This window comes from Rhea americana, unplaced genomic scaffold, assembly GCF_003343005.1.
Source record: "Rhea americana isolate MKP2758 unplaced genomic scaffold, rheAme1 scaffold_383, whole genome shotgun sequence".
NCBI classification, from domain to species: domain Eukaryota; kingdom Metazoa; phylum Chordata; class Aves; order Rheiformes; family Rheidae; genus Rhea; species Rhea americana.
The window spans coordinates 450,836-477,755 of NW_028186516.1; the positions used below are offsets into that span (position 1 = coordinate 450,836).

The 26,920-nt window shown below is 38.8% G+C and overlaps 1 protein-coding gene across 1 annotated transcript in view; it reads left to right on the forward strand.

The window, feature by feature from the left end:
* SLC23A2 (solute carrier family 23 member 2) overlaps positions 1 to 26,697 on the forward strand; it is a 51,136-nt gene extending 24,439 nt beyond the window's left edge. The window contains exons 5-17 of the mRNA XM_085313387.1: positions 4,510 to 4,626; positions 5,873 to 6,030; positions 11,499 to 11,587; positions 13,260 to 13,330; positions 14,487 to 14,668; positions 17,878 to 17,998; positions 18,648 to 18,804; positions 20,427 to 20,574; positions 21,138 to 21,243; positions 24,435 to 24,564; positions 24,707 to 24,844; positions 25,951 to 26,046; positions 26,376 to 26,697. Coding sequence (XP_085169513.1) covers positions 4,510 to 4,626; positions 5,873 to 6,030; positions 11,499 to 11,587; positions 13,260 to 13,330; positions 14,487 to 14,668; positions 17,878 to 17,998; positions 18,648 to 18,804; positions 20,427 to 20,574; positions 21,138 to 21,243; positions 24,435 to 24,564; positions 24,707 to 24,844; positions 25,951 to 26,046; positions 26,376 to 26,608 — 1,746 coding nt within the window. The 3' untranslated portion in view covers positions 26,609 to 26,697. The remainder of the gene's footprint in view (positions 1 to 4,509; positions 4,627 to 5,872; positions 6,031 to 11,498; positions 11,588 to 13,259; positions 13,331 to 14,486; positions 14,669 to 17,877; positions 17,999 to 18,647; positions 18,805 to 20,426; positions 20,575 to 21,137; positions 21,244 to 24,434; positions 24,565 to 24,706; positions 24,845 to 25,950; positions 26,047 to 26,375) is intronic.
* Positions 26,698 to 26,920: the final 223 nt, after the last annotated feature.

Sequence of the window (26,920 nt, forward strand, 5' to 3'; positions counted from 1 at the left end):
AGTATTCCATCATTCTTCAGCCTGGTTGAATAATCTTGCAAATAGGAGGTGTGAATCTGACCTTTTATTTAGAATAAGGAGCAGATTACAGTACATCTGAAATACACTTTGTTTTTTTGCAGTGTTTATTACTGTTTAGCTGTGAGGTTAATGAACTGTCTCAAAATTGCCTCAGTTCAACAGTTTTTCAAATGCACCAATTAAACAAATGAAATGATGCTCTTACTTGAAACTAGGAGTGGGGTTTTCTTGTTGCATTTGAGCTGCACTCTGGCCAGGATGATATCAAAGCACRTGGTTAAGGTTTTCAAATGCAGAGACTTCAAAATTCACTCCTGAATTTTCAGATTTAAATTGTAGCTCATTTTGATACTGCTAATATTTTAATGGATGGATTTTGGCAAAAGTTGACCTGCTGGTGTGTATGATGGATGATTCTGGGTCATGCTCAGACTAGCATAGAAAGAGACAATCTGATAAAAGCCTTGAGCAAAAATTGTTGGGATGAAATTGTGAAACTTAGATTAGCGATCTCTAGACATTAAAGCATGTCTTCGTTGTCTGTTTTTTTTCCGAACGTGTGTTTTTCTCCTTTCTGCTAACTCTTTGYGATGGGAGCTGTGGGTGATGGATGATAACTTGTCTTAAAGAGACAGTGAGCTTTTAATCAACTAAATCTGCTTGAGTTAAACCTTTGCTACGTCTTAAAATGAATGAACAGTGAAAGGAGAGGCTTTAGAAATTAGTAGTCTTGTGTATTAAGATAGTATTTGAGGCTAGTTTTTCTGTTAATCTGGCCAAATCTCTTTTTTGTTTTTTTCCCACTTAAAATAACAATGTGTGCGTGAAGGCTGATAATTCTTGGCTTTCATTCCTCTTAAGATACTGTTCACCAGAATAGCAAGCATTAGACTTTGAATAAAAGTCTGTAACAAAGAGAACCGAAACATACTTAGTTGTTGGAGGATGCCTCTTGCTTACGTTCTCTCGCAATATTTGTTAGCTCAAACAATAAACTATTTGCCTGCATGAGAAATAGCCATAGTGATGCATCTCTACAAAATAAACAGTAATGCACTGCTTATTGCTTAATCAAATAAAGGGCTGRTGACACATTCCAGTTAGTTTCTCTAAAGGCCTCTTACTGATTCCCCACAGTTCATCAGTTTTCTCTCGGTCCTTTCCACTCCTGTTTTATAAGGGAACCTTCATCTCCCACTGTTGTCGACATTTGCTTCCTCCATTTTTGTTTCCTATCATTTTTGCTCTACCTTTATCTCTGTTTTGTCTTTTTTTTCCCCTGTATATCTRTGCTGTGCTGCTTTTCCCCTTTGTGTTGTCCCACTCGTGACCAGTTAAGAAGCGAATTAGTCTGTAACGAAGATCTCTTTCAGAAGGGTGCAGTTCATTCTCAGCAGCTCCCAGCACATATTACTATGGCATACTTGGCAAGCACCAGTGCCTAGGCAGAGCGTTGAACTAGTAGACACAAGTTTGAGACATAGAAGGGCCAGTGACTACCTCGTGACTTACCAGCCGAGTAGGCAGGCGTCACCTCTAGTTCCTCGATTCTTTGCTGCTCAGTCTTGGGCTCTTTTATGTCAGCTCCCTTTAGCTCTTATCTGCTATAGGTTTGATAACGTTGGAAGCTGCTTCTGCCACATTGGAATCAGTCTGGCTTTTGGAAAGGARGACGACTATCCTGCATGTTTTTTATCCTACAGCTTTGCTGTTACAAGAAGTAAGCTGTGTTTCTGCTGACCTCGACTGTGTGTTTCATTAGTTCGGAAAGAGGTGAAGAGCATACCTGCAGCTGCCTGTGATTAAAATACGAAGGGGATCCGTATCATCACTACATTGAGTTCTAAGTAGCAACTGTAAAATTGGCCCAAGCAGTGCTAATCTCATTAGTCAACTACTTAACAAAGCTTGCAACAGCTGCTGCGATCCAGGCACTGTGTAAGAAAGACTTTGCTGTATCACTTGTGCTTTATAGTTTGAAATTCTTTTGTTAGAAGACCTGGAAACTTCTGTTTCAGAAGGGAAAGCTTACAGTATTTAGYAGTTCTTGATCCATATCCAGAGAGCTTTCTACATGCCATGGACTAGTGACTTTTTCCTAAGCGCTGTGCCCACTGACTTTGTGATTCTTTACCTTTATGCCTATATTTGTCTGCAGTCACAAATTTGAAAAGCTGAAACTTGTTGGATGAGTCTTTGTCCCAGTAGCAGCAGGTTGCCCTTTTTTTTATCTCAAGGCTAAGAGAAGGCTATATCCCTGTTTAGATAGGCACTGAAACATCATAAACTAGGAAAATCTCATTCTGTCAGTGCTTAGAAGGATTATTAGGGGCTGCCCGGCGTGCTGCGGTAGGTGTTTTTTCTTCTCGCGCTGCAGTCCRGTGGGGAGCTATCCATGGTTTGTTCTGCTTAACCTGCTGCGATTTGGGTGGCTTCAGCAAGCCACCGCTGGCGTGATTCGTAAGAGAACTGCAGCAGCTGAAACTTCTCTATTTCTGCGTCCCAGGGAGATGTTGTAACCGTTCTAATTCTTCCTTTATGACCTCTGCYTTTCAGAAAGTGTGCAGTGACTTTATAGTCAATGTTGAATTAACAAAACCGTGTCACTGGTGAGCAGAGTTCTCAGCTGGTGCGTGTATTGCGCTGAAATGGAGCAGAGGGCAGTTTTGTGTATGTAATTATATATATATTTGTGTGTGTATATATATATGTAAACACACATATACAGATATAATATATATTTTATATATATATACATATAGTCTCTGAGGGAAGCTAAACAAAGCTGTTTTATAATAACAGAACGTATCACAGTAGCTTCTCTGAGTGAATCTTTATTTTCCTGAACAGGTCCCTAGAGAAAGCCTCTAGTGACTGTAAAYGTCCTGCTGTTTCTCCATAACTGCATCAGCTCTCACATCTCCCTCCTGCTGTCTGTCTTCCTGGGTCAGCCACCCTGTGCCCAGTGTTGCAGTTGTGTACACGTGCATGGACATGAGGCTGTGCGTGTTTTATCCTRATTCCAGTAAATTCCAGTTAGGGACAATAAGTGTACGGATTTACTGCTGCTAAACACTCTTCCCTGCTCTATGAGGTGAAGCTCTAAAACTCAAGTTCCTTTTTAAAAAAAAAAAAAAAAATTAATCATGCCAGTGGGAGTGGAGATTGTGGGGTTTTTTGTTTTTATCTTTTCAAATCAATGAATGCGATATTGGTGCTGCTAGTTGTCCGTACGAGTTGTACAGTGAGTAATTTCTCTTTTGAACTCTTTTGGAACTGTACCTTATTTAAATTAATCCTGGTGAGCAAGATGCTCRGTGTTTAAAAGGGGTTTCTGAAATGTTTAAAAAGGGCTTCTGAAGTGAGTGTGGCTATATTTTCTCCATAGCTCTGTGAGATAAATTTACACTTCTTGAGTTTAAATTAGCATACATGCTTGATTGCATTTGTTTTCTCAACAGAAGCTGGAAGTGAAAGGGAAATACCATGGGTCGGTTGGTTTCCGTAACCTTGTAGATGATAAACTAAACGGAGATTATCCGGGAGTAATCTGAATGTGTTGTGATTTTGAAGAAATAAAGACTACTTAAGGCAAAATCTTAAACCTGGCAAAATTCCCGGCCTTTGTGTAGGGCTGCTTCACGTGAGTTTAGTACTGATGTGGATTAGGTCAGAAAAGTAGTTACATAAGGGGATTTTTTTGGTGCTTAAGCTGAAATGATAAAATCTGATACTTCCTCCTGCTTTTATTGTTGGCATTAGATCTTTAGAGCAATGTGTTTTGTTCTCAGGCCTTTGAAAAGAGGAGAGGTAAAACAAACCAATTCCACTTGACTGTAAAGAAGGCCAGAATGTGGTCTGTCTTAAATTTCCTGTAGGTTTGGAGGAAGTTTGCTTGACTTTTATAAACTGGCTGTGGATGTATTCAGTTACAATGATTAGGGTCTTCCTGTGTGCTTCAGCACAGGATAGAAGCAAAAATAATAAGTTGTGGCTAAAAATGGTTAACCGAGACTGAAATTGAGAAAGAATTAAGCTGGGAAGCAGCTGTCATAATGAGGAACTTCCTTGCCTGTGATTTAGGGCTCTTACACAAGAGCGGCCGTTTTACTTTGACATAGTCACTGTTGACTCTTCTACTTAGTTCCAAAAATTTTTTTTTTTTTTTTTTTTTTTGCATTTTTATGGCACCATTTGGCTGACAGATTGGTTATATTGTAAACGAACAATTGTTGTGTTAGTATAAATAAGTAGGGAATGGTTTATACAAATGAATCTGTTTGGCGCAAATTCAGGAGCTACAGTTGGGAGATAAGCTCGTTGCCTTGGAGGTAAAAGGCTTCTGAAGATAAAACATATTGACGTTGCTTGAGAGTAATACACCAGTCTTCGAGTACTTAGGAGGAGCTGCCGACAGTTCAAACTCGGCTTATTCTTACACAGTATTAATTTGAAGTTGTTTTGTGTCCTTTCTCCCCAATATGACAGAGCTCTCTGGCAGAGACGCTGGACAGCAGTGGCAGTTTAGATGCACAGAGAACTGACATGATTTACACTATTGAAGATGTTCCTCCTTGGTATCTCTGCATATTTTTGGGGTTACAGGTATGTTTCAGAGTACTTGTTACATTTTTGCAGTATTTTTTTTTAAGTTCGTTTTGCTTTTGTGTATGTGATTTTTATTCTTCCCATGCTCTCARATGTTTGAAGAAAGCGATAAGACAGTTTCTTTTGAAGTTGGTCACATGGTGAAATTACTGTTTTGATRATGACCTATATTATTGCTCACTGGCATATGCGTTTGTGAGATTCGCAGTAATAATATTTAGTCTTTAAAGCTGCTGCTCAGTTAAATAAATGGCTAAATAAGTGGTTAAAYAAGTGAACGAATGCTAAGTGTTAAGCTTCAGAAGATGACATGTGCCACCTCTGGAACTAAAAGATGGAAAGAGAGAATGGTTTAGTGCTGACACCTTGAATATTAAATCTGCAGCTGTAGCTGTGTCAGTTCTGCAAGCCTGATAGCGCTATCGTGGAGTCTTCACCAGTAAGCGTGCTGATAAGGGGGGCAGGCAAGTCCTGTGCCCTTTCTGGAGCAAAATGTGCTTTCTGCAGTGAGTAGGACTGTAGTAGGGAGCTGCATCCTACAGCTAGCTCAGCCGCTCATTTGATGTGATGTGGAACAGCTCTCTCCATCTCCTTTCTTGAATGCTAATAAAAATCTATCCCACAGGAATGCTGAGAATTTGTTAATATCTATAAAGTATGTTGAGATCCACAAACAAATACATTCCAAAGCATCCTTTTTGTTCCTGCCTTTCCTCAAGGACAAATGGTTCTATAGGGATTATGATTTTACTTGGATTGTTGAATATGGTGGCTGCTGTTTGTTTGTTTACTTATTGTAGTTGGACAGAAAAAGAATTAATGAGCAGGTAGTTTCTGGTACTTGGGCACTTACTTGTAGCCTAGTTTAAATGTGCCCTAAGTTCATTCGTAAGCTAATGGTCTTTCACATGGTTGAAAATGGAGTTATTTATCTGCTTTTCTAAGTTGGAAGCTGCTTTCAGCACAGTTACCTAGATACTCCCTCATTGAGAGCAGTGGCCGTGTAGCTATGTAAATAACCTAGTTTATCATCCATAAACAGAGACCGTTAGCAGCAGGCTAGTCGTAGCTAAACATGGGCAGTAAAATACCAGAAGAAATATTTAGAACAAGGAAATGAGAGATAGGGTGGATAATTTAAAAGCGAAAGAAAAAAAGAACAGAAAGTAAAAGAAAAGGTAGTCATAAAACAGGCTTTTAAAATGTTGGCTAAAGTATTAACAAACTGTTTTTCTGTTCGCAGCATTACTTAACGTGTTTCAGTGGGACTATAGCAGTGCCCTTTTTGCTAGCTGATGCCATGTGTGTTGGATTTGACCAGTGGGCTACCAGCCAGTTGATTGGGACCATTTTCTTCTGTGTGGGCATCACTACGCTGTTACAAACAACTTTTGGGTGCAGGTGAGATGTGGAACTTGTTGCTAGGGGTGGAGGTGATGATGACAAGGCTCTGCCTATGTTGGAATTTCCAGGATGTAGTATGAGATCCAAGATGTAATTAGTCTGTTTTCGAAGGATAAATATGAAATACGAGATAGCAGTTCAAGTCCAGGACAACTAATGAAAGCCTTTGGAAAGCTTCTCCCCCAAAAAGGTGGGTCTGAAATAAGAGAAGGCATTTCAGGGGAAAGAAAGTACAGCTCGGGAGTGGGGAGGAAGGAGAGGAAAGAGAAAACTCTGAGGGTAGGGAAGGTAAAGTGTTTCTAGGGAGAAAGTCTCTTTAAAAAGGTGTGTGATTTTTTTTTTTTCTATTTTGGATATTTCCATTAGTTTTTTGTAGGATACTGGGGTTTTTTTTTGCAGAAATTTAAGTTTTCGGGATTTGTCCTAAAGCAAATTATGTGCTTGTTTTATTTTAGTAAAGCATTTGCTGAATTAAAATGGTAGGGTCTTTGGAGTCATGCCRCAAGATAAGGGTAGTCAAGGCTAATGTGCTGACCTTCAGCTCTAATGTCTTCAAACATATTTGGCTTTGAGTGAAAGCAACCTACTTAGCTTTCCGAAGTTGATTCGAGACCCTTGAATTTCTTGTCCCTCAAAGAAGAAAAGCTCGCACACATGCACAGTGAGAAAGGATGCAGGTGAATTTTATTCTCTGAGGTTAGGGTCTCTGAGTGTTCCCTTGCCAATACAAGCAAATTACTTGTTACTTGTTAGCTACTGCAAGTTGCAGGTAAGGATCCTTCAGTGAGCTGGGAAGAAGACGTATAGGTTAGTATAGTCTTACCCTTTGTTCTGGTCTCCCAGAAGGATGCCAGACATGATTTTAGGTGGTAGTAATATTTGTAATAAACTGGTGCTGGTTTAAAAGAAGAGTGTATTGTCAGCTTTATTAATGTGAAGTTAAAACTCTTTTTWAAAAAAAACCTTCTTAAATGACACTTCTACAGTAAACAGTGTAGAGAAATGTTTAATGTAATGTTTACTTAAACTTTTGTTGACTCTTCTCTGTGACAACCAGGAGTAGATAGAACCCGCAGAGTTTATTTTTGCATCTTCTTGAATAAATTGTGAAAGATAAATAATACCAGAAGAAAAGTGCATAGGGTATTAGCATGGCCTCATGTAACTACTTGAACGACTCCTGTGTCGTTTACTTTAATTCGGGAATGATGTGAGCTGACATCTTGCATTCCGCTACAAAATGGACCAACGCCTCCCRCAGTTCTAAAGATTTATCTAAGAAACAGAATCTCTGCATGAGGAAAGGTTATCTCAACAGGGTGAGGAAGGCAAAGCCTATGATGTATCATTACAGTTGTGAAAGATCAACTTTTCATCCCCGAATTTTCCCAGTACTTCAGATTTTCTGATAGAATCTTTGGTTACTATTTTACTTTGAATAGATGCACATTGCTAACAAACTTTCTTGGATTTTTTTTTTGGTTTGAAAAAAAAATCTTTTTTTTTTTTTTTTATTAAGCTTTGCTAAATGTATAAAACTGCTGTGCTGTTTTGAATGGAAAGTTCACTGTGGTGGGAAAGTATGATAACTAAAACTGTTGGGAAAGAAGAGTTCCTCTCACACACTGTATTTGCTTTTAGTTGGGATCAGCAGCAGTTAATAATCATCTTTTCTGCCCAATTTGCTCTTTTTGCTTCATAYACTAGCTTGCCTTAGCTGTAATAAATTTAAGTACCTCATTGGAGAGGGAGGCAGTGGAGCAGTGAAACAATTGTGCCTTTTGATATGTTGCACCCGATTGCGTTCCCTTTAGTTGGAGTAGTTGCTTTTTTCTCTCTCTTCTTAAATCTTCTGGTTTTGTTTTATATAGGGAATTGAGAGATTATTGAAGGAACTGGAAGATTGCATCTTTTATTGTTGTCATTCCAGTTTGAGTGTCTCCTTGCTGGATTTATTGAGGTTTAAATTCTTCAGGCTTTGAAGATGTGTGGCATTGTGGCTGGATATTAAGTCACAGGGAAAATTGGTTTTCCTTTGCCACTAGTTTTCTTCTTCTGCCTCAACTTTATTATGAAAAGCTTGCTTTTTACCCTTCCTGAGACCTGTGTCTGTCTATAGAACTCAAGTTTGTGTTTTTGGGGGGTTTCTCCCCTTTTTCTAATTAATCTTGGGCACCTTTGTCCTTGTTACTTGCTATAGAGTAAACTGGGGTTCTTGACAAAGCAGGTGTGATCCCATCAGTTGGAAATGCTCCGTCCCTCCTGTGTGATCCTCCTTCCTCTCTCTCCTCCTTGTTTTTTTTCTTTTCCCCCTTTTCAGTGGCTTCCACTTGCACTGTGAAGGATGTGTTCGTAAACTGTAGAAGTATTTGTGTTTGGGCCTTAAAAATCAGTGAATTTGTATTTAAGGAGGGACTTTCAATGGCTGAACGTTTTGTAACTTTAACATGTGATTCTGGTTTTATGTAAGGGTGGGACTGGGATATAGCAGCTATGTTCTGTAAGTGAGACTTTAAAGTATTTATTGGCAAGCCTGTCAACTGAAAAGTATTTCAACAAATAAAGCCACTATGGTTTCAAAAGGTCAAATTCCGTGGTTTAAAGGACCTTAAAGATGGAATTGGCCCAATRACGAGGAGGCACTGTGGTCAATTTGATGCCCATACTAATTTTAGGAATTCGAGCTATTTATTAGATTATGTAATAATCCAGAAGATTTGGCAAAGATTTGTGGTAATTTGTATGACTGAGGCTATCAAGTGGAGCTTTAATATACCTAGATGTTTTAGGTTTGTTGATGTGCCCATCACTTCATTCTGTAAGCAGTGCTACATCTGGGTGAATCGTTAAGATAATTAAGACTTTCCCAGATGGCTTTAACTGTACAAGGAGCTCTGTCTTCACATGGACTGATGCCAAAATTAAACAATTYAGTAATCTGGACGTGAAATTCAAATGCTATCCCAAATATGAGATGGCACTTCGTACCACAAATGGCTGGCTTCGCAATGGGAAAGCTATTTCTTGAAATGTGTTTCAAACTGCAGCTGGGAAGATACTGATCATAGTTGGCTCATTTTGGTTAATAAATAAGTTAACAAATGAGAGAGTTTTGGTTTTTTTCTTACAGTTTAAAAAAAGAGGGGAAGGCGGAAGAACACTTCATGTTGACCCTATTGGCCCTTTTGGTATAAATACTTCAGGTTAACTTTATCCTATGAAGGCTGAGCAAATAGCTAAGCAAGGCATAAGGAGATGTTATTGTGTGGGATTTTATCCAAATGGATTGTCTAGGTCTACAAAGATGAATGAGGTCGAGTAAAAGTAACTTTGCTTCTAAAAAAATTAAAGGCACACAAATGCTCCCCATAAATAATGTGCCGTTAGACCAAATGGCTGAAAATGTGAATAGGCTGGCAAAGGGACTGTGCAGTGASGTTTTCTAGATGTAGCTTTAGGGACAGTTGTTGAAGCCATACCCAAGATAAGAAAATCAGATGTAAATCAGATTATTGGTATTTTACTTGAGAATTTGAATAGCCGTTCATTTAGACAAGCAACACAATTTTTTTGCTCCTAGGAATGTTTTCTGAACATTTAACCTAAAAATGCTGGTTCAAAATACTGCAGGGACTGGCAATTTCTGGTTCCTTAGGTATTTCCTCCCCTTAAGACTTTACAATTTTATGTTTTAAACCCTGGAAGACAAAAAAGTAACTTAGATAAGTTTTCTCATCAAAAAGTTGTGTGTTATACAGGAGGAGTTTAGTGGCTTTTGGATCACACACGGAGAAGCTGATTCATCATGTATGTTCCGTCTTAGGTCTTTAATATTTGTTGTATACGGATATATTGTTTCTAAAGGCAAGGTTCTGAGTTTGAATGCCCATGGCAATTTGTGTACCTTGTACCCCTGAACTAAGATTGTGCAAGTTTTTAAAAGGGTTTTTTATGCAATACAAAATTTGCGCCTGGAGTTAAGTCTCAGTACAACTGACTTCATTGCTGGAGAATGTTGTTGCAATGTACATTTACAAAATCATTAGAGAGGGACGGAGGACAGTGTAGGTGGGATAGAGGAGTAACAGCTTGTTACAGGTATTGCATATTTTGCCATGAGCACCAGCTTGCTCAGTTTGCCTAATAAACCTTGGAAAATTAGGTGAATCATTCACTTATAGTTGCCACGGTTCTTCACCAAAGATAGAGCTTGCTTTCCTCTTCTTCTTTTTTTTTTTTTTTTTTTCCTAGAATGAACTTAAAGGAATTACAAGCCATCTGAGCATACTTGACTTGCATGTATATTTTCTTAAGTTTGAAATTTGGACATAGTTTTGAAAACTTGTAGTATGTGGGTCTGCTTGTTAGATTGCTCATGGCCCCAACTCCTTTTCCAGTTGTTAATTCAGCTGTTTCAACTTTCTGCATGTGACTTTTTATGACCACTGTTAGTAACATGCTTCTGTTTTGATCTTCTTTGCATTAAGCACGTTAAGGATTTTTTTCCCCATAGACTTTCTCTTCCTCCTTATCTGAATCTGCTACGGTTTGTTTTTTTCCTTTACTGTGATTGTGCTGGCATTAAGGCACTTCATTGTGGCTGTAAAACAGCCATAAACTTGGTGAAGTAACTAGAGTCGCATGAGCAATTAAACGGTCCACATGCTATGGTTTGAGATTGGTTATTAAAGAGAATCATGTTACCATCCGTTAATGACAGTATTTACAGAGTAGTTCAAAGTGCATCTCCTCTAGATTAAGTAACATCTGATTATTTGTAACGTTATGCAAGCTGCAGCTCATTTGGTAAATATGTAGTTCGTATAGGCAGATGCTCTTTAGTTTTTAGAAAACTTTTTGGGAGGTGTGAACACCAATGCTAAGAATGTCATCTTGAAATTCTTTCAGCTTTCATATTGTTGATAGCAACCTGGAACATCTAATCAGCACTTAGTAACGTAATAGTTACTTACACATATGCTTAAAGATGAATCTTAAAATGACTGTACTTCAAGTCATGCAGCTGGCAAGTATTGAGCATGCTGACTGCTTACCTTTCTCACAGGGCTTTTAATGTGGCAGGACTGTAAACGCTGCGTATTCAGCAGCCTGGCTGTTAATTGCGTCAAAACGTTCGTCTTCGTGCCCTGCTTTGCTGCTGGGCCGAAAACTTGTTGGATCGATGTCTGGTACCCACATGTCAGTGCCTGGTAATTAGCTCTTACAGGCATTGTGTTGATAACTTCATGCATGTAGTGTCTCCTGTTAGGGCCTTTGATCTGTGAGTGTTATTACTTCAACGTGGATTTTCTTTTCCCATAAGAAATTCTCATATTCCACGTTGTTAGTAACCACCTGATAAAGGTTAGTTCTGAGGATGGATAACTGTGTAAGTACTGTTGGTATCCGGAYACAATACTGTTACACCAAAAAATACCAACATCTCTTCTTTCCTTTTCCACCAGGTTACCCTTGTTTCAAGCGAGTGCTTTTGCGTTCTTAGCACCTGCTAGAGCGATACTCTCCTTAGAGAAGTGGAAATGTAATAATACAGGTAATTGTAATTTATGCTTGCCCAGTTTTACATGACAAATGACCCGGATCTTGTACAGTGCAACTGTACTATTTTGATACAGAAACTGAAAGCAATGAGCAGAAAATACAAAAAATATAACTCCTTTTGCAGTGCTTCAGCTTTGCGCCTCTTTGCTGTGGAGAAAGACTCCTAAAAATGCTCTTGTGGAATTCTAGTTTTTGTTCCTTCACGTCTGTGTGTAAGAGAGCCTTAAGGAAACGATAGGCGCTGTGGGAAAACCCTGTGGATGTAAGGATTAATGTCTGATGGTAATTTGCTTTGGGGTTTTCTTACTTGTTTTTAATAAATGTCAACAAAAGAAATCCAGCAATGGTTTAGAAATCGTTCTAGGCCATTGCTGGATTTTTCTGTTGTTGTTAATCATGCAGAGTAAGGCAGAGGTTCAAAAACACTGCTCTTGGGTATTTGCTCAAAATCAGTACTGAACTTCAAAGAACTCCATTGGACTGGTTCTTCCCAACATTCAGCATCACCTCAACATCAGTATTTTTACTCGTTTGTTCCTACCTTACAGTCTTTGAAGAGCAGATTTTAGAAATCTTTGGTTGTTAATTTTAAGTTTCTATTTTTTTCCTTTGCTAATTTCATCTTGAAAGGTTTTGAATTTTATTTACAATCACATACTAAGAAAAAAATGTAAAGTAAAACTAATCAGGTAGGCTGACTTTTAGGTTAGACGGAAGTGGGAACCATTCTAGCAGACTGCTTTTCAATGGGATGTGGTTATTTAGTAATAAGGTTGTGGGCAGTGCAAAATAGCATTGTAAAGAAAAAGGCTACTTGCTTTGAACTGAAGTGCTCCTGAGCAGTCATTTTTTTCTTATGATTATATTTGCATTGAATTTATATTATTTATGTACTTAAAGATCTCTCTCGAGTCACATGACCATCCAATTAATTTTCCTGATGTTTTTTGTGTAAAACTTAGTTCTAAATATTCGCTTTTTCCCCTTGGGAAGATCAGATTTAGTTGCTGGGAAATGGCATATGCGTTTCGGTGCCCAAGGTTTCAAGGTCTATGTTGCGCTGTAGTTCTTACAGAGGTGTGGATATTTAGCACTCCAAAGTGTGTCAGTACCCTAGTAAATGCCTTGTTCCAACAAGATGCTGTCTGATAACCTTTGATTGCAAAGTAATTTTTCACTACTTCAGAGTGTTAGAAAGAATCTTTACAGCATCTTGTTCATGAACCTTTTAACCTCCATACAGTGTCAGGTGGGGTTGTAACCACAAGTCAATCCATTATKCAATGAGTGACCTAAATTGGCAAACAACAAACATTTAAGTGCTTGAGTCCTAATGTGCAACTGAGCAATTCTCCATTCACCCATTTATTGGAGTGGGAAAAGAATTCCTAACTGACCTTCATTTCTGGAAGTTAGGATTTTTTTTTCCCCCCCTCCACTCTGGTACAGTGGGTAAAGTTAGTGGTTAGCTCTTAGGAAATGTAAACATGTTATTTGGGAGAGGTTATTGCTTGATCTGTAGGACTTGAGATTCTTTCTGTGTAAATCAAGGCTCATTGGTCAGGATACAGCTTAAGCAGAAACTTGGTTTGTGAGAAATTTGACCCTATGGTTGCAAAGTGGTTGAGGAGTAAAAACCTGTTTTGTCTTTTTCTTTTTGTAAGATATAACAGTTACAAATGGAACAACAGAGCTGCTTCACACTGAGCACATCTGGTATCCCAGAATACGAGAGGTAATGTAGGAATAGTCTTTAGCTGCTCATCTGTCCAGTTTCAGTTAAGTTTCTCACGTAACCATCTACGTGTTCTCGCCTTTAAGTTGATAATGTCTTCTTTCACTACGATTTAATTTGAATATATCCCTCTGATCATTTCACGGAAGTCTTCATCTTTTCAACCTGTTCACTGCTGAAAAGCAAATACAATGAGTTAGTTGCCACATTCAAAAAGATGCACAGTAAAGTACACGAGTGGGACTAATACTCTTCTTGTAACGCTTTGCGATTTTGTGCTCAGCAGTAGTAGTTAAGCAACACATCAGCTGCCGTCAGATCACCTGCCTGCTGTCACTGTTCAGTAGGCTGTCCCGTGGAAGATAACACGCAGTTAGAAATCTCTTTGTGTCTAGGTGTCTTTGAGTTGGAAACAATTCTGATAAGACCTTGATTCTCCCAAGAGACTTGATGAGCTACATCAAACTCTTCTCCACTTTGAGCATTTCAGTATGAACTTCGTCATGCTTTGCAGAGCCCAGGACAAGGGTTGTGCCCAGGCATCACACTAGAGCGGTAGATAGGGTAGTCCAAATTAAGGCGTGTGTCATGGAATTTATCTCCCATCCCGTTGCTTTGGGCTGCAAACTTTTTCTTAATTAAAAACAACCCCTCTCTCTTCCCCATGTTCAAACCATAGCTACATCCTGCCAAGAGCCCTGCAGCCAAGAGGGCTGACAGTCTCCTGAGACCACAACGCTGCTCTATACCAGCTTCTAAGGAGCACTTGTGAACAATGCAGCATACACTCTGCCCCTAGGAGCTAGGAGCATCACCTCCGTGGCGCCACCAACCCTTGCCGGTTCGATCTGAGAGCTTAAAGGTTAGCCTGGAACCCAGGTCTCCTGTCTGACAGTGTGATGTGCTATCCACACAACTACCAGACTGGCCCACTGGTCTGTTGTGTAATAGTTTTGTGGAGAAAACCATAAGTGTTATGCTTAAGCAATAAGCCACTTAAACCTAATGAGCTGTTTTATGGCAAAAAAATTGCTGAGTTCTTCTGTATCACTGAATTCTTTTAACTGCAGTTTATAAGCCAGAGCAGAAAAAGAAGTGTTTTGGTTTTGCTTCGAGGTTTGRCTGAACTGTCTCTTTCCCATTCTTGTGTGTTCAGATCCAAGGTGCTATTATCATGTCCTCCTTGATAGAAGTGGTGATCGGTCTGCTCGGCCTTCCCGGTGCCCTGCTGCGATACATCGGACCTCTGACTATCACRCCAACTGTTGCTCTCATCGGCCTGTCCGGTTTCCAGGCAGCTGGGGAAAGAGCAGGCAAACACTGGGGTATCGCTATGTTGTAAGTACTCCTGGGCGCTCTTGACCTAGGCCAGTGGGTCCCAGTTGGTAAATCATCATGCAGGAACTCTGGAGTGCAAATGAAGAAGCCAAGTTTTCTTGACTACCAGAGGTAGCACTACAGTACRTGGAAGTTCCTACTTAGCAGTCACACTTGCAGATTGTTTAATTGTCATACGTTTTCTCCCACGTTTTAGTTTGATTTTGTTTGGGCGATTTAGCTTGCAGCTGCTGTGGCTAAATAACTTCATGCTCTTCCAAGTAGAAGTCTGAAGTGAGCTGGGGGGGCGGTGTTATCGTGCTCCGCAAGAAAGAAAAGGTTAATAGTAAAGGTATTCAGGTAAAGGTAAAGGTATGATTAAAAGGTATTCAGTGCTCTCGTTTCTCCCTGCCAAGTCAGCTTGCCATCCAAGGGATTCCTGTAGTACTGCATTTGGCATGATGGATCAGAATATTTTCTGGTGCWGTGTCTGTGGACCATGAGCAAAGACAAGAAGCTGTTTTTTGTGTTTATTATTCTTCATAGTGCTTTTGCAAAGAGCTGTCTGTTAGTTTCTGCAGTTTGTGCCAGGTTTACTATCTATATGTCATTCACTCTCATATTGATTCTCATTATTGCTGCATGTTGTTTCAGCCTACAGGTATTCTCTGACTTCAGATTTTACCCTACTAAATTACGCCAGTGATTGAGTGATTGTTTCTCTCCACTTTCATAGCTTTTTAAATTATAAGCTCTATAGTTCCTCTAAAACATTCTTGCTTTTATTCCTCGGATCATTTCTAGACTTGAAGTGATGCAGTGGCCAGAATTTCACAGGTGCAATAAGACTGTTTAATTTTTAAATCAAGTTCCGCTAAGGTTTAACAGGGATGAAGGTTATGTTGATAGTTCCAGGATGCCAGCTTCCTACCCTCCYCCCTGCCCCAGTTCTGAGATAATTTTTTTAATTGCTGATGTATAAGTAGACATTTCCTTTTAGTAGACAAAAAGGCTTTTAGAGYGAGCTTCAGGGCATGATCTGCATATTTCTATAGGTATAAATGCCAGGGAAACGTAAGAATTGAGAATAGCAAAATGAAAGGTAGTAACAGAGAAAAATGAAATGAAGGGAGTTCAAAAGCTTCCTATGAGATGGTATGAAAATTCAGCCAGGTGAGGTTGGAAACCATATTTTAGAGAGACTAAAATTGACTGAAGCAGTTGAAATGTTCAATATATAACAAATAACTTTGTACCTGCTCTGGAAGTAGAAGGAGTGACTTGATGAGATCAGGTTCTCATCTGACTAATCTGTTTGTACAGTACTTTGAACATGTAAAGTATTCTGTAAGTGCAGCTTATGATTAAAAGGGCTGTTTAATTCTCTTTTATCTCAGATGTTAGCATCGTGAATAGTTTTGTAATTCTATTATGTTAAGCAACTGACCCAAAGGAACATTTTATTTTGCTGTAAAACAAATTCTATGCAAGTTGGGACTAATGTTAAATTAAGCAAGTAGACCTTTGGTGAATTGGACATGGAAACCTGTAATTCGAGTTGACAGTTTGCAAATGGAAAAAATAAATCAATTTAGGAACAGGGTTTAAATATTACCCAGTCAGTAATTGCGCTCTGGCTTCTGCCATGCAAAAATGTGCACGAGATTGTTGAAAATGTCCCTGTAGCCTTCTCGATCCGCTCAGACTTGATCTTACAAGATGTGGCACTTGAAATTGTCTTGACTCTTCTGATGAGATAAAAGTAATTGCGTTGCTGTCTCACACAGCAGAATAATACCTGTATAAGAGCTATTATCCTCTATTAGCTGCCGATGTTATTTGACAAGATTTTCAGTTTCCCAAACCATTTTCTGACCTCTTGTGTCTAAAGGCACCAGGCTGAAATAATTTAATCATAAAGCAGGTCACATTGTGAGCTATAAAAACACGATATATCCCTGAAATCTGGCTTTGTCTGTACGTCTGGCAAAAAAAAACCCTATTTCTTTGGGCATTCAAAGATTTCATGATAATTTACAGCATGGCAGTAAGCCCCCCGACCATGCGCTCTGTAGCCAACCACCTGCTCTGTGGACAAGCAAACCGAGGCAAAACTCAAATGGTTTTAGCGAGCCAGTTTAAACTTTGTTCTGCCTCGCTCTCCTGCTTTAGCCTCTGCCAAGCCACGGAGAGCATCTTTATAATGTATGTGTCCTCCTTGACATGATTTACAGCCCTGTTCTAAGTAAAAATCATGCTGTCTGTCTGTCCTCGGAGCTAACATGCAGGATAGCTGCTTTTAGGAACTGGAGTCCATCTTTCGATAATGGAGTTTTGAAGAGATGCCAGAATGTTTCCTGACTGCAAGGAAAAGATGCCTTTATCATTCGACTTTAGTCAGGGGTGAAGGCTATAAATGACACCCTTCTTGTGCGGGGCTCTCTGTTCCTGGCCTTCGAGGGAGAATAAAGCTCTGTTTTGTTCTGTACAGACTGAAAGTGATCTTGAATGGAAGAGGGAGAGAAGCTTAAAATCCGTCCTTTTTTTTTTTTTTTTTTTAAGTCAGTGTTAAAACATAATCTTGATTTTCAGGAAAGATTTTGCTCTTTCAAACACCTTGACTCTTTATATAGTCTTTTTGGGCTGATTTTGATTTATGGGAGCTGGACTGGCTGTCGCAAAGACACAGATATTGCTGAAGATAAGAGCGAGACGCATGGAAGCGTAGTGACTAACGTGTTTTAGCTGTTGCGTCCCATTTACCTCCACGTTTGTTCTTCCTGGTGTTCCCTTCCACCCCAAAGCAAGCAAACAAAAAAAAAAAAGTCCCCATTTTGGCTGTTCCCTGCTTCGTATGCAGTGCAGACCTGGACGCAAGTAGTTAAGAGTTTGAGTCAAATGGAAGAGTGCGGCGTACCTCTTTCCCARTGGCTTTATCTCTGAAAATCTTTCCGTCTGTCTTAGTTTCCTGGTTTTGTTTACCTGTTTGCTGCTGACTGTGTTGCAGTACTTTAGAATACAAATTACGTGGCTTTGGGTTTCATGGAATAACAGCTTAATTAAAATATATTCTCTCCTAATGCTTCGTCTTATGCTAAATCTTAAAATTTCTATTTATACTCTGGGTTTGAAGAGCCTAGAGGGTTATCAAGTTTGTACTGGGAAAGATTTTTAACTTACTAATGCTAATGATATGTCTCTCTTCTCCCACCCTCCTCCTTTTTTCTCAGGACTATTTTCCTAGTATTGTTGTTTTCTCAGTATGCCAGAAATGTCAAATTTCCCTTACCAATTTACAAATCCAAGAAAGGATGGACAGCGTACAGGCTGCAACTTTTCAAAATGTTCCCTGTAAGTAGTTAAGCTTGTTCTTCAATTGGCAAAGAAACTTAWGAATCCTCTTTTTATGTCTTTTATTTTATTTTTTTTAAACAGTAAAATAGATCACAAAAATGAGATAAAAGCCTGAATGCGCTTATGGGAAACTTAACTAAATGGCTCATTTGCTAGAGGAAATGAGTGTCTCATGTAGTCTTGCCAGATCCCATTCTGGCATGTCTCTCTGGATGGATGTCAGGGAGGGGAAGGGGTAGAAAAGAAGGTATGTTTATGCATGTAGTGAAAGCCTAACCTAGGCCCTCCAAAAAGGGAGGGCGAGATCATTATCTTTTGTTTTTTTTGAAAGCAATACTTGGTTTCCCTGTGTGAAAGACTTCCTTTTATTTCTGTGTTAAAGTTGAAAACACATTCACTAGTTTTAAGTGCTCCTTTGGAGGCTTATTCTGATTCCAAAGCTTTTGTAACTGCACCTTTGTTACAGGATTTACTGTTAGGTGCTTTTTTCTTTAATGGATCTGTTCTTCAGACTTAAAATTTATCACTGAAGAGCATGCTAAGGTAAGCATGTTAAAGATACTCTGTGCAGGAACTGTTTGCTGTTGATGAATGTTGTCAATAAGTGTTTACTTTAAACAGCTTTTTTTCCTCTCTTCTGTCACAGATTATTTTGGCTATTTTGGTGTCATGGTTGCTGTGCTTCATCTTCACTGTGACGGACGTCTTTCCCCCTGACAGTTCGAAGTACGGCTTTTACGCTCGCACAGAYGCCCGCCGAGGAGTGCTCTTGGTAGCTCCATGGTTCAAGGTTCCTTATCCTTGTAAGTATGGGATTTTTTTTCCCCCCTTTTAAGACTGGTTTTAAGAACAGTCTTGTGAGCATCTTTTCTGACCTTTTTTCTGCAAGCATTGCTAATTTTTTCTTTGTATTAGATTCTGATACATTTTGGCATACAATAGCTGGTGGGAGTCTTTTAACTGACCTAAAAGCACTGTATGTGGGGGTTACGTTTTTACTCCTTATTTTCTTCTTGAATGTGGTGTCTTACAGTCTCTTCCAAGAAAGACTGACTGCCTGTAACTTAGATTTGTGGAAAGCACTCACAGGATTTAAATACGTAATTCTGAGTTCTTATACATATAGCTGCATATATAATACGGATTTTCAGGGATCGATTGTTTCTGCTGATACTGTGGTCAGCTGCTACTAGTATTACGCAGCAACAGAGACAGGTTGTTACTCCTGTAGCAATACTGAAGTTACTCATCTCGTTGTTGAAAAGAATTAGTATTGCAAGCAGTTTTTTCAACTTAGTATGCTTCTGAACTTTGTATTCCCCACCAACACACCACTTCTTGAGTTAACGCAAGTGTTAGGACACCTGCATTAAGATGTCCCAACTTTCAGAAATGACACTAAAATCAAATTGATGGATGAGTCAGAGGATAGCAGTCAATGCTCATCGAAGGACCAAAAAAAAAGCATTTACAAGAGAAAGCAAAATGCTTTACACTGAATTTTGTACAATTTATTCTTATGCTGAGCACCCCAAAGTTTCAAGCTGTTAAAAGCCATTTCTCATGACTGTGAGATGGAGTTGCACAACCAGTTTGCACTTGTGCTGCTCAGAAGTTAACGTGGTAATAATGGAGTAATATTCTATTAGAATAGAATAATAGAAATGGTTATGAATACTGGCACGCCATAATGAGGCAGCTTCATTGTGGTTTTCCGTATGCTTTGGTTCTGATTAGTCTTTAAAAGAAACCACTTCTAAAGAATTACTTGCAAGATGTATAATAGAAGGTTCTGGTGATGAAGAGGAGGAAGACTTCTCCACCTGTATTAGACCGTTCTTATTTGTAAAGCCTTGTTCATTCATGTTGGTGTGACTTAAACTTTCTTTTGTTGTGAGAGACTCATCTATTTCAAAGAGAAAAGCATCAAGGCAATTGCTATGGAAAGCCTGCCAAGCTTTGTTAAGGGCTTAAATTAATCTTATTTTCTCTTCTGCAGAAATTTGGAAATGAAAGGCGTTTGTGCATGGTCATTGTTGGTTTTGACTATTGTCTTCTGTAGACTAAATGTTTTCAGAAAACTCATAATTAAGTGGCATTGGCCTCACTGATCTGATCTGATTTTTTTTTCTTTTTCTTTTTTTTTTCACTCTCCTCTCCCCACAAGCGGTGGTTGAAATTCATGTCTTCTGAACAGAAGGAATTTCTGAACAGGCGGGATTTAGATTTTTTTTTTTTTTTCCAAGCATGATCAAAGCAGCTGGTTAGGCAGTTTTTTCTCTGCTCCTTTCATCTAGTTGAACTTGCCAGACAGTGTTACTGTAAAGGGAGTTTGATTCCATTAAAGATTAATAAATTGCTGTATGTTTTGATATCTAAATTGTTTTCGATGGAACAAGAGTTTTCAGTTTTCTTTTCTTCACAGTTCAGTGGGGACTGCCAACCATTTCAGCCGCTGGAGTAATCGGGATGCTTAGCGCAGTTGTTGCTAGCATTATCGAGTCGATAGGGGATTACTATGCCTGTGCCAGGTTGTCTTGTGCTCCTCCTCCTCCTATTCATGCAATAAATAGGTATGTCAAGAAAATATTTGTTTGTATTTTATGCTATTATTTTGTACTTTTTCTTGGTATAAGTCAAGAATGTGTTCTGATGTTAAATGTTACAATGTGGTCAAACACAAGGCCCAAAGATCTGAAATATAAGACGCAACTGTGGTTTTGAATTATTTTGATGCTAAATGTTACATTGGCAACCTAGTTCTCTTTCTACTGGGGTCTGCGGCACTTCCTGTTGAGTTCCAGTAGGGACAAAACTTTCAGTCGGTTTTGTAGCTTGTTCACTTCACCTGAAATGTAATTTCAGGAGTAGAGAGGGACTCTGAGGTTTGACTTCATTATTTTGTGTTTTCTTTAGTTCTTTAAGAACATGGGGATCTGGAATGTAGGCATCTGAGATACAGAAGACAGAACCTATGTTGTTTCTCCAAGCATGTTGGAGCCTGAAACACCAATTAAAATAAACCATGCAAGACAAATAGTTTGACGTGCACGTAGATAGCATGCAGTCATAAAGCGCTGTCTGAAATGAGTCTACATTAATACAAGTTTGACTTTTGTGTGTTTGTGAATTACAGAGGGATTTTTATTGAAGGTCTTTCCTGTGTTTTGGATGGAGTATTTGGTACAGGGAACGGATCCACTTCTTCTAGCCCCAACATTGGTGTCCTGGGCATCACGAAGGTACTTGAATATTATTTTATACACTGTTGTACTATATACTCATGCCATTTTCAAGTTTCACAGTATGATCTTCTAAGAAAAGAATACTGCTATTTTCTGCAGACAAACTTTATACAGTGTTCTGAATTTACTTAGTTTGTCTGTATCAACCATTGTCTCATGGAAATTGATTCCTGATAAGGACTTTATTCAAAGTAAAAGCAGTTAGAAAACCTACACAAAGGAGATGATATTAAACAAACTGTCCCTTTGAAAACCTCAAGGGTATTCCAGGGTGTGGGGGGTTTTGTTTTGTTTCGTGGTTTTTTTTTAAGGTGAGACATAGACACTGTAAACTATACAGAAATTGATATTCTTTTAGCCATCTTGGCCCTGAAAGTATCAGTAGAGGAGAGCTGAATATTTTTAATTGCTCATTTTGACACATGCTAAAATACGACTTGAGATCCTTGGGTCTTATCTACATCTGTACTAGGACATTTCACTGACACAGTAAGAGCAGGAGCTTGCAGTCAAGGTAACTTCAAAGTTAAGTATTCCTTAAATACTCGCCCTCATCATGATACATTCATAAAGCGCTGAGCACACTTTGGGGATTACATATTTTTGGGGTGTTGCTTTGCCAAGTATGTAARCGCTCGAGGAATTCCTATGGACCAGCAGAATTGTTCGTGCGCTGATTGTCCATGCACCCAAATGCCTTGCCAAGCTGGGCGACCTTGGGCTGCAGATGGATTTGCCTGACATTGTTAATTTAACCTTGCTAAAAAATATCAACAAAATGGCTAAGAGTAATTTATGTTGTGGATACGTACATTTTGTTGTGTTATTTGGCTTGGAAGCTATAAATCCAGTTCTTGCGTGCGGGAATAACTCATCCCTCTGATTTAATGCAGCAGAGATAATGAATTTATCTTCGGCCATTTTTTTTCTGCACAAAGGACAAGTCTGTTTGCTTTCAGGATRGAATATAAATACTAATAGCACCATCTGCTGTCTGTATAAGTCTCTTCCTTTCAGCTGTTGATGGAAATTTCCTAGAAGAAATTCTAGTAACAAAAAGCATTGAAGGTTTATTCAGTTCTGTCCTCTGTTTCTGCCACTGACTTCGTAGCAGTTGGTATCAGTTAACAGCACTTTTTTATTAACGGGCTGCAGAAATAAGTGTACTTTTTGCTTTGGACCAGCAAAAAATGAATGTTTAAACAGCAGCTGTTAGAGAGAACAAAAGTAAATACAGTTAGGTTTGTTCAGAGAGCATCGTTAAAAGTGAATATGCCTGATCCATAATGGCACAGCTGGATGGCTGAGCTCCAGTGGTTTATCTTGTTTTCTGTGAGCATGCTGGTTCCCCAAAACTTAGTAGCTTGCAACTTAAATTTGTATCAAAATAGATTTTGTCTTTTTTTTTCATGTTTACTCTGCTGTTTATTTGGGAGAAGAAATCTTCAGTGTTCATGAGCAGAGACTACATAGTAATTGTTATATGGATCCTTTCAAATATGTACTATTTGGAAAGGTGTTTGCCTCTTTAGAAGTCAGTATAGACTTTGATTTTGAGGCTTTAACTGGAGCAAAAAAGTTGCAAAGTCTTGGAGCTAGTCTTTGAGTGAGTCTGACTTGGTGAAAAGAGAATAAAATAAATACGATTTGTTGGGCAAAAGTTATAGGCAGCTTATGCCATAATGTTGACAGAATGGATACTCAGCAAGGTACCATATCCTCTTTTCACACATGCTGAAATAATCATTTGAAGTGTGTATGAGTGTCTGGGAATAAGTATGCAGTTTTAGCTCAGTGCCAAAAATCTCAGTTGGGCTTGATTTGTTTGGCTTATAATGATTGATTATTTGCATAAATCAATGTCATTATCATGTGGATGTAGTTTCTTGGGGGGGAGGAGCAAAAAACACCTTTCCATACTGAATTATCCATATTTGCTAGTCTAGCTTCTTTCTGTAACCAAATGCATCCCATCTAACGATGAAGCAATGAAAACTATTTGAAGAAAGTAGTACTTTCGATAGTACCTCCATGTTCGTACAATATCTTTCCTTAAGTTGAAATGGCCTGATAGTAGCCTAAGTTACAGTACTGCTTTCTAAAACTTATAACACACGTATATGCATGCATTTATTGAAGCGCTAGTGTGATGTTTCACTTCAGTGTTTCTGTTTACGAGGCACTTGGCTCAGTCGCACGTAACTAACAAATAATATTAACTTCCCTGTGAAGCTTAATACTCTACAACAGAAGTCTGCAAAGGGCTTTGCTGGGAACCACCTTTCCAGCATAATGTTTTTTGGTGCTAAATGTACCTCGTGTGCGTGTATAACACTATTACATTGCACATTTGTGCTCGACAGCTGCTATTACAACATAATGCTGGAGAAATACTGCTCTGAGTTTGAATGCTTAAAATAAAAATGGGAAGGAAACGAAGACGTTTGGTTTCACAGTGTTAGCACAGCCACGTTTTGCATATAAAATGCGTTCAGCTCCAGTGTTGGRGAGAGATGTTGTAAAATGACTTGATAGTGTCTGTCTGGAAAGTCTGCGTCTCCTTCAAGCGAAGGACATGGAAGGTAACCAATATATGCATTCTTGTGTAAAAGGGCAGCAGCGCACACAACTTTTTTTCTGTTTGCATTACAGTTGACCGGTTCCCCATCTCTCCTATTTATATTTATTTTCTTTATTGTAGGTGGGACTGTGCCACCTGTCATGGCTATTGTGGCTGTAGCAGTTACAGGCTATGCTAATAAGATTTTAAGGTGTCTTAATGAAAATGGGTGGAATCAAACAAAGTATGTTAGAATTGGATTGCAGCCATGTTCAGCTGAGTCCTCCAAGGCATTTGTAAGTGCTCTGCAGCCTGTATTTTAACACCACAAAAAATATGCATGGAAACTTGAAAAGAAGTCTTCAAACATGACAGTCAAAAGTTTTAATTCATGAGGACCTTCAGTTTTTTTGAAGGTTCGCTTTTTGAGGCTGTGCAATAAATAGTCTCAGATACATTAGCTCAGACAAAATTCTTTGTCTTACGTTGGAGAAAAAGTCACCAGTGTTTTCTAGGCTCCATCTGAAAAGAGAATGTGAAAGAACAAAAAAAAAAAAACAAAGCTGAAGCATAAAGCTGTCTGAAGTACTCACTCTTCAGGTGTCCTTTTCTTGTTGTTCTCCTGCAGGTTGGGAGTCGGAGGGTTATTCAGTACGGTGCAGCCTTCATGCTCTTGCTTGGAATGGTTGGCAAATTCAGCGCTCTCTTCGCGTCGCTGCCTGACCCCGTGCTTGGTGCCCTCTTCTGCACTCTCTTTGGTAATGTATGTTTTTTTGCTTCTCTTTGTGTACTGTGTGGCTATGATATATTTTCACTCTACTGGTATGTGTTTATGTACATTGTCCTGTTTTCTTAGAAGAAGGCTATCTAAATGCTGAGACTTGTTTTGTTTTAATTTAGGAATGATTACAGCTGTGGGTCTGTCTAATCTGCAGTTCATAGACTTAAATTCTTCTCGTAAYCTGTTTGTACTTGGATTTTCCATTTTCTTCGGACTCGTCCTGCCAAGCTATCTCAAACAAAATCCACTGGTCACAGGTACSTGTTTCTGATCACTTGCACGAAGCCTACTTTCACCCTATACTCGACATACAAAGTAACTTAAAGGGTAGAGAAAGGTAAAAGCAAAACATTAATGATACAATAAAAGCTATAGATGAGAAAGCAGGTGTGTTCAGAGGTGGCAGTTACTGAGATGTTGAGACAGCAATTAGTTTTTCCAGTGCCATACATCTGAAGCGTTGCTGCGTTCTCTGGGTAAGATTGTAGAGCAGCGCAAGGAGAAAATTCCCGCTTGGGCTGGGAGAAAGACYTAAAAGGTGAATCTGAATTGTAAATGATGATAAAAGAACAAGGAGAATATCAAACTAGAGCATGAAAGCTAGAAATTTGTATTCATTTTTGAACACTTTTGTCACTGTGGACATGCTTTTTGAAACCGAATTTTAATGAAYTCAATTTCGGACCGTTAGCCAATTACAGTTTTTGTGAATTCACGGAGCAAGTATTCTTTTTTTTACTTCTAACATTCAGTTGTGGTAATGACAGTGTACAACATCAAAGGAAGACTCTGTATGGAAACGCTTAATGTGACAAAAGATAAATTGAACTAACTTTTTGTAGATACTGCGTCAGCAACAGATTTAAGAGCATATCTTACTAAGATGCTTAGAAAAGTAGATTATTTAAAAGAAAAGATAAATTATGATAGTGCCATGTTCTTTAGTGAATTGGTACTTTAAGGTTTTACCCTTTTAAAAAAGTAAAAGTTTTAAATTTTTTCATCTCTTTCCATTTTTTAGCTTATGAAAATCCTTTTCCATTTAGTAGTTTTCTAATTATTTTTAAATTGCATGATTGTTTTTGCAGTAGAAACTAAAATGACATTTCATTGCATCTTTGTAAGCAACTGAAAGTTCATGGAGTTATGCCTGGGGAAAGAAGGGTCCCCGTGGGTGGACTGTATTGGTTAAAGTTTCTTCTGAATCTGTTCCCACGTGGTTTTAAGAGTTCTGTTTGAGCGAATTCCTCAGCGACCGCAATGGCGAATTTTCCCAGCTGAGCTGCATGTAAAGCAGTAGGATGTGCGTATGTATGATAAAAGTACAAGCTCTGAATAAATTCTTTCTTTTCTGTCCTTCTAGGAATAGCRGGCATTGATCAAGTGTTGAATGTTCTCCTCACTACAGCCATGTTTGTTGGTGGTTGCGTTGCATTTATTTTGGATAATACCATTCCAGGTGAGCTGTGCGAAAGTGTCCTTTTAGTCTGAAATAACAACTACCTTTCTGAATGAGGAGAGCGGTTTAGGGAGGCAGGAGATGACAAAGAGATCGCTGGTTCTCCTGTTGACTTTAAACACTCAGAGCAAACTGTTTAGCGCCAGCCTGCCTCAGTTTCTTTGAGTGCGCTTTGAATCTTCTAGTTAAGGTCTCTATACTGTTGAAGATGTGAATGTACTGGAAAAAAGAAATCAGAATGGAAGAGAGCGTACTGACCTTCTTCAGGTGTACTAATAGTAACGTGTCTGTGTGTATCTGTATTAATTTCTGTTTCTTTTTAACTCTAGGAAGCCCTGAAGAAAGAGGAATAAGGAAATGGAAAAAAGGGGTTGGTAAAGGAAGCAAGTCACTGGATGGCATGGAAACGTACGATTTGCCCTTTGGCATGAACTTTATCAAAAAATACAGGTGTTTCAGCTTCCTGCCAATCAGCCCTACCTTTATGGGCTACACGTGGAAAGGCTTCAGGAAAAGCAGTAACTGCAGGAGTTCAGATGAAGACTCGGAAGCTACAGTATAGCCTTAGTTGAAATCATATTATCTAGTTGTAGTACGAGATGTATTTGCAGTTTCTTGCTGATTAAGAAGCATTAAAATATATGTTTTGTATATCTGCATTTAAATTCTGGAACCAGAGCTGAGACGGGTTTAAAAATATATATATAATTAAAATAAAGCAAAATCTTTCCTGCTGTGGGTGGTGGTAGCCAGATCTAGTGTCTCTGGGTCAAATTTTCAAAATGCTCCTGTGTTCACTTTTCAAAAGCTTTAGATATCTATGCACCTAAATCTGATTTTATTTTAAATGGAGCTTAGGTTCCTGAAGTATTTA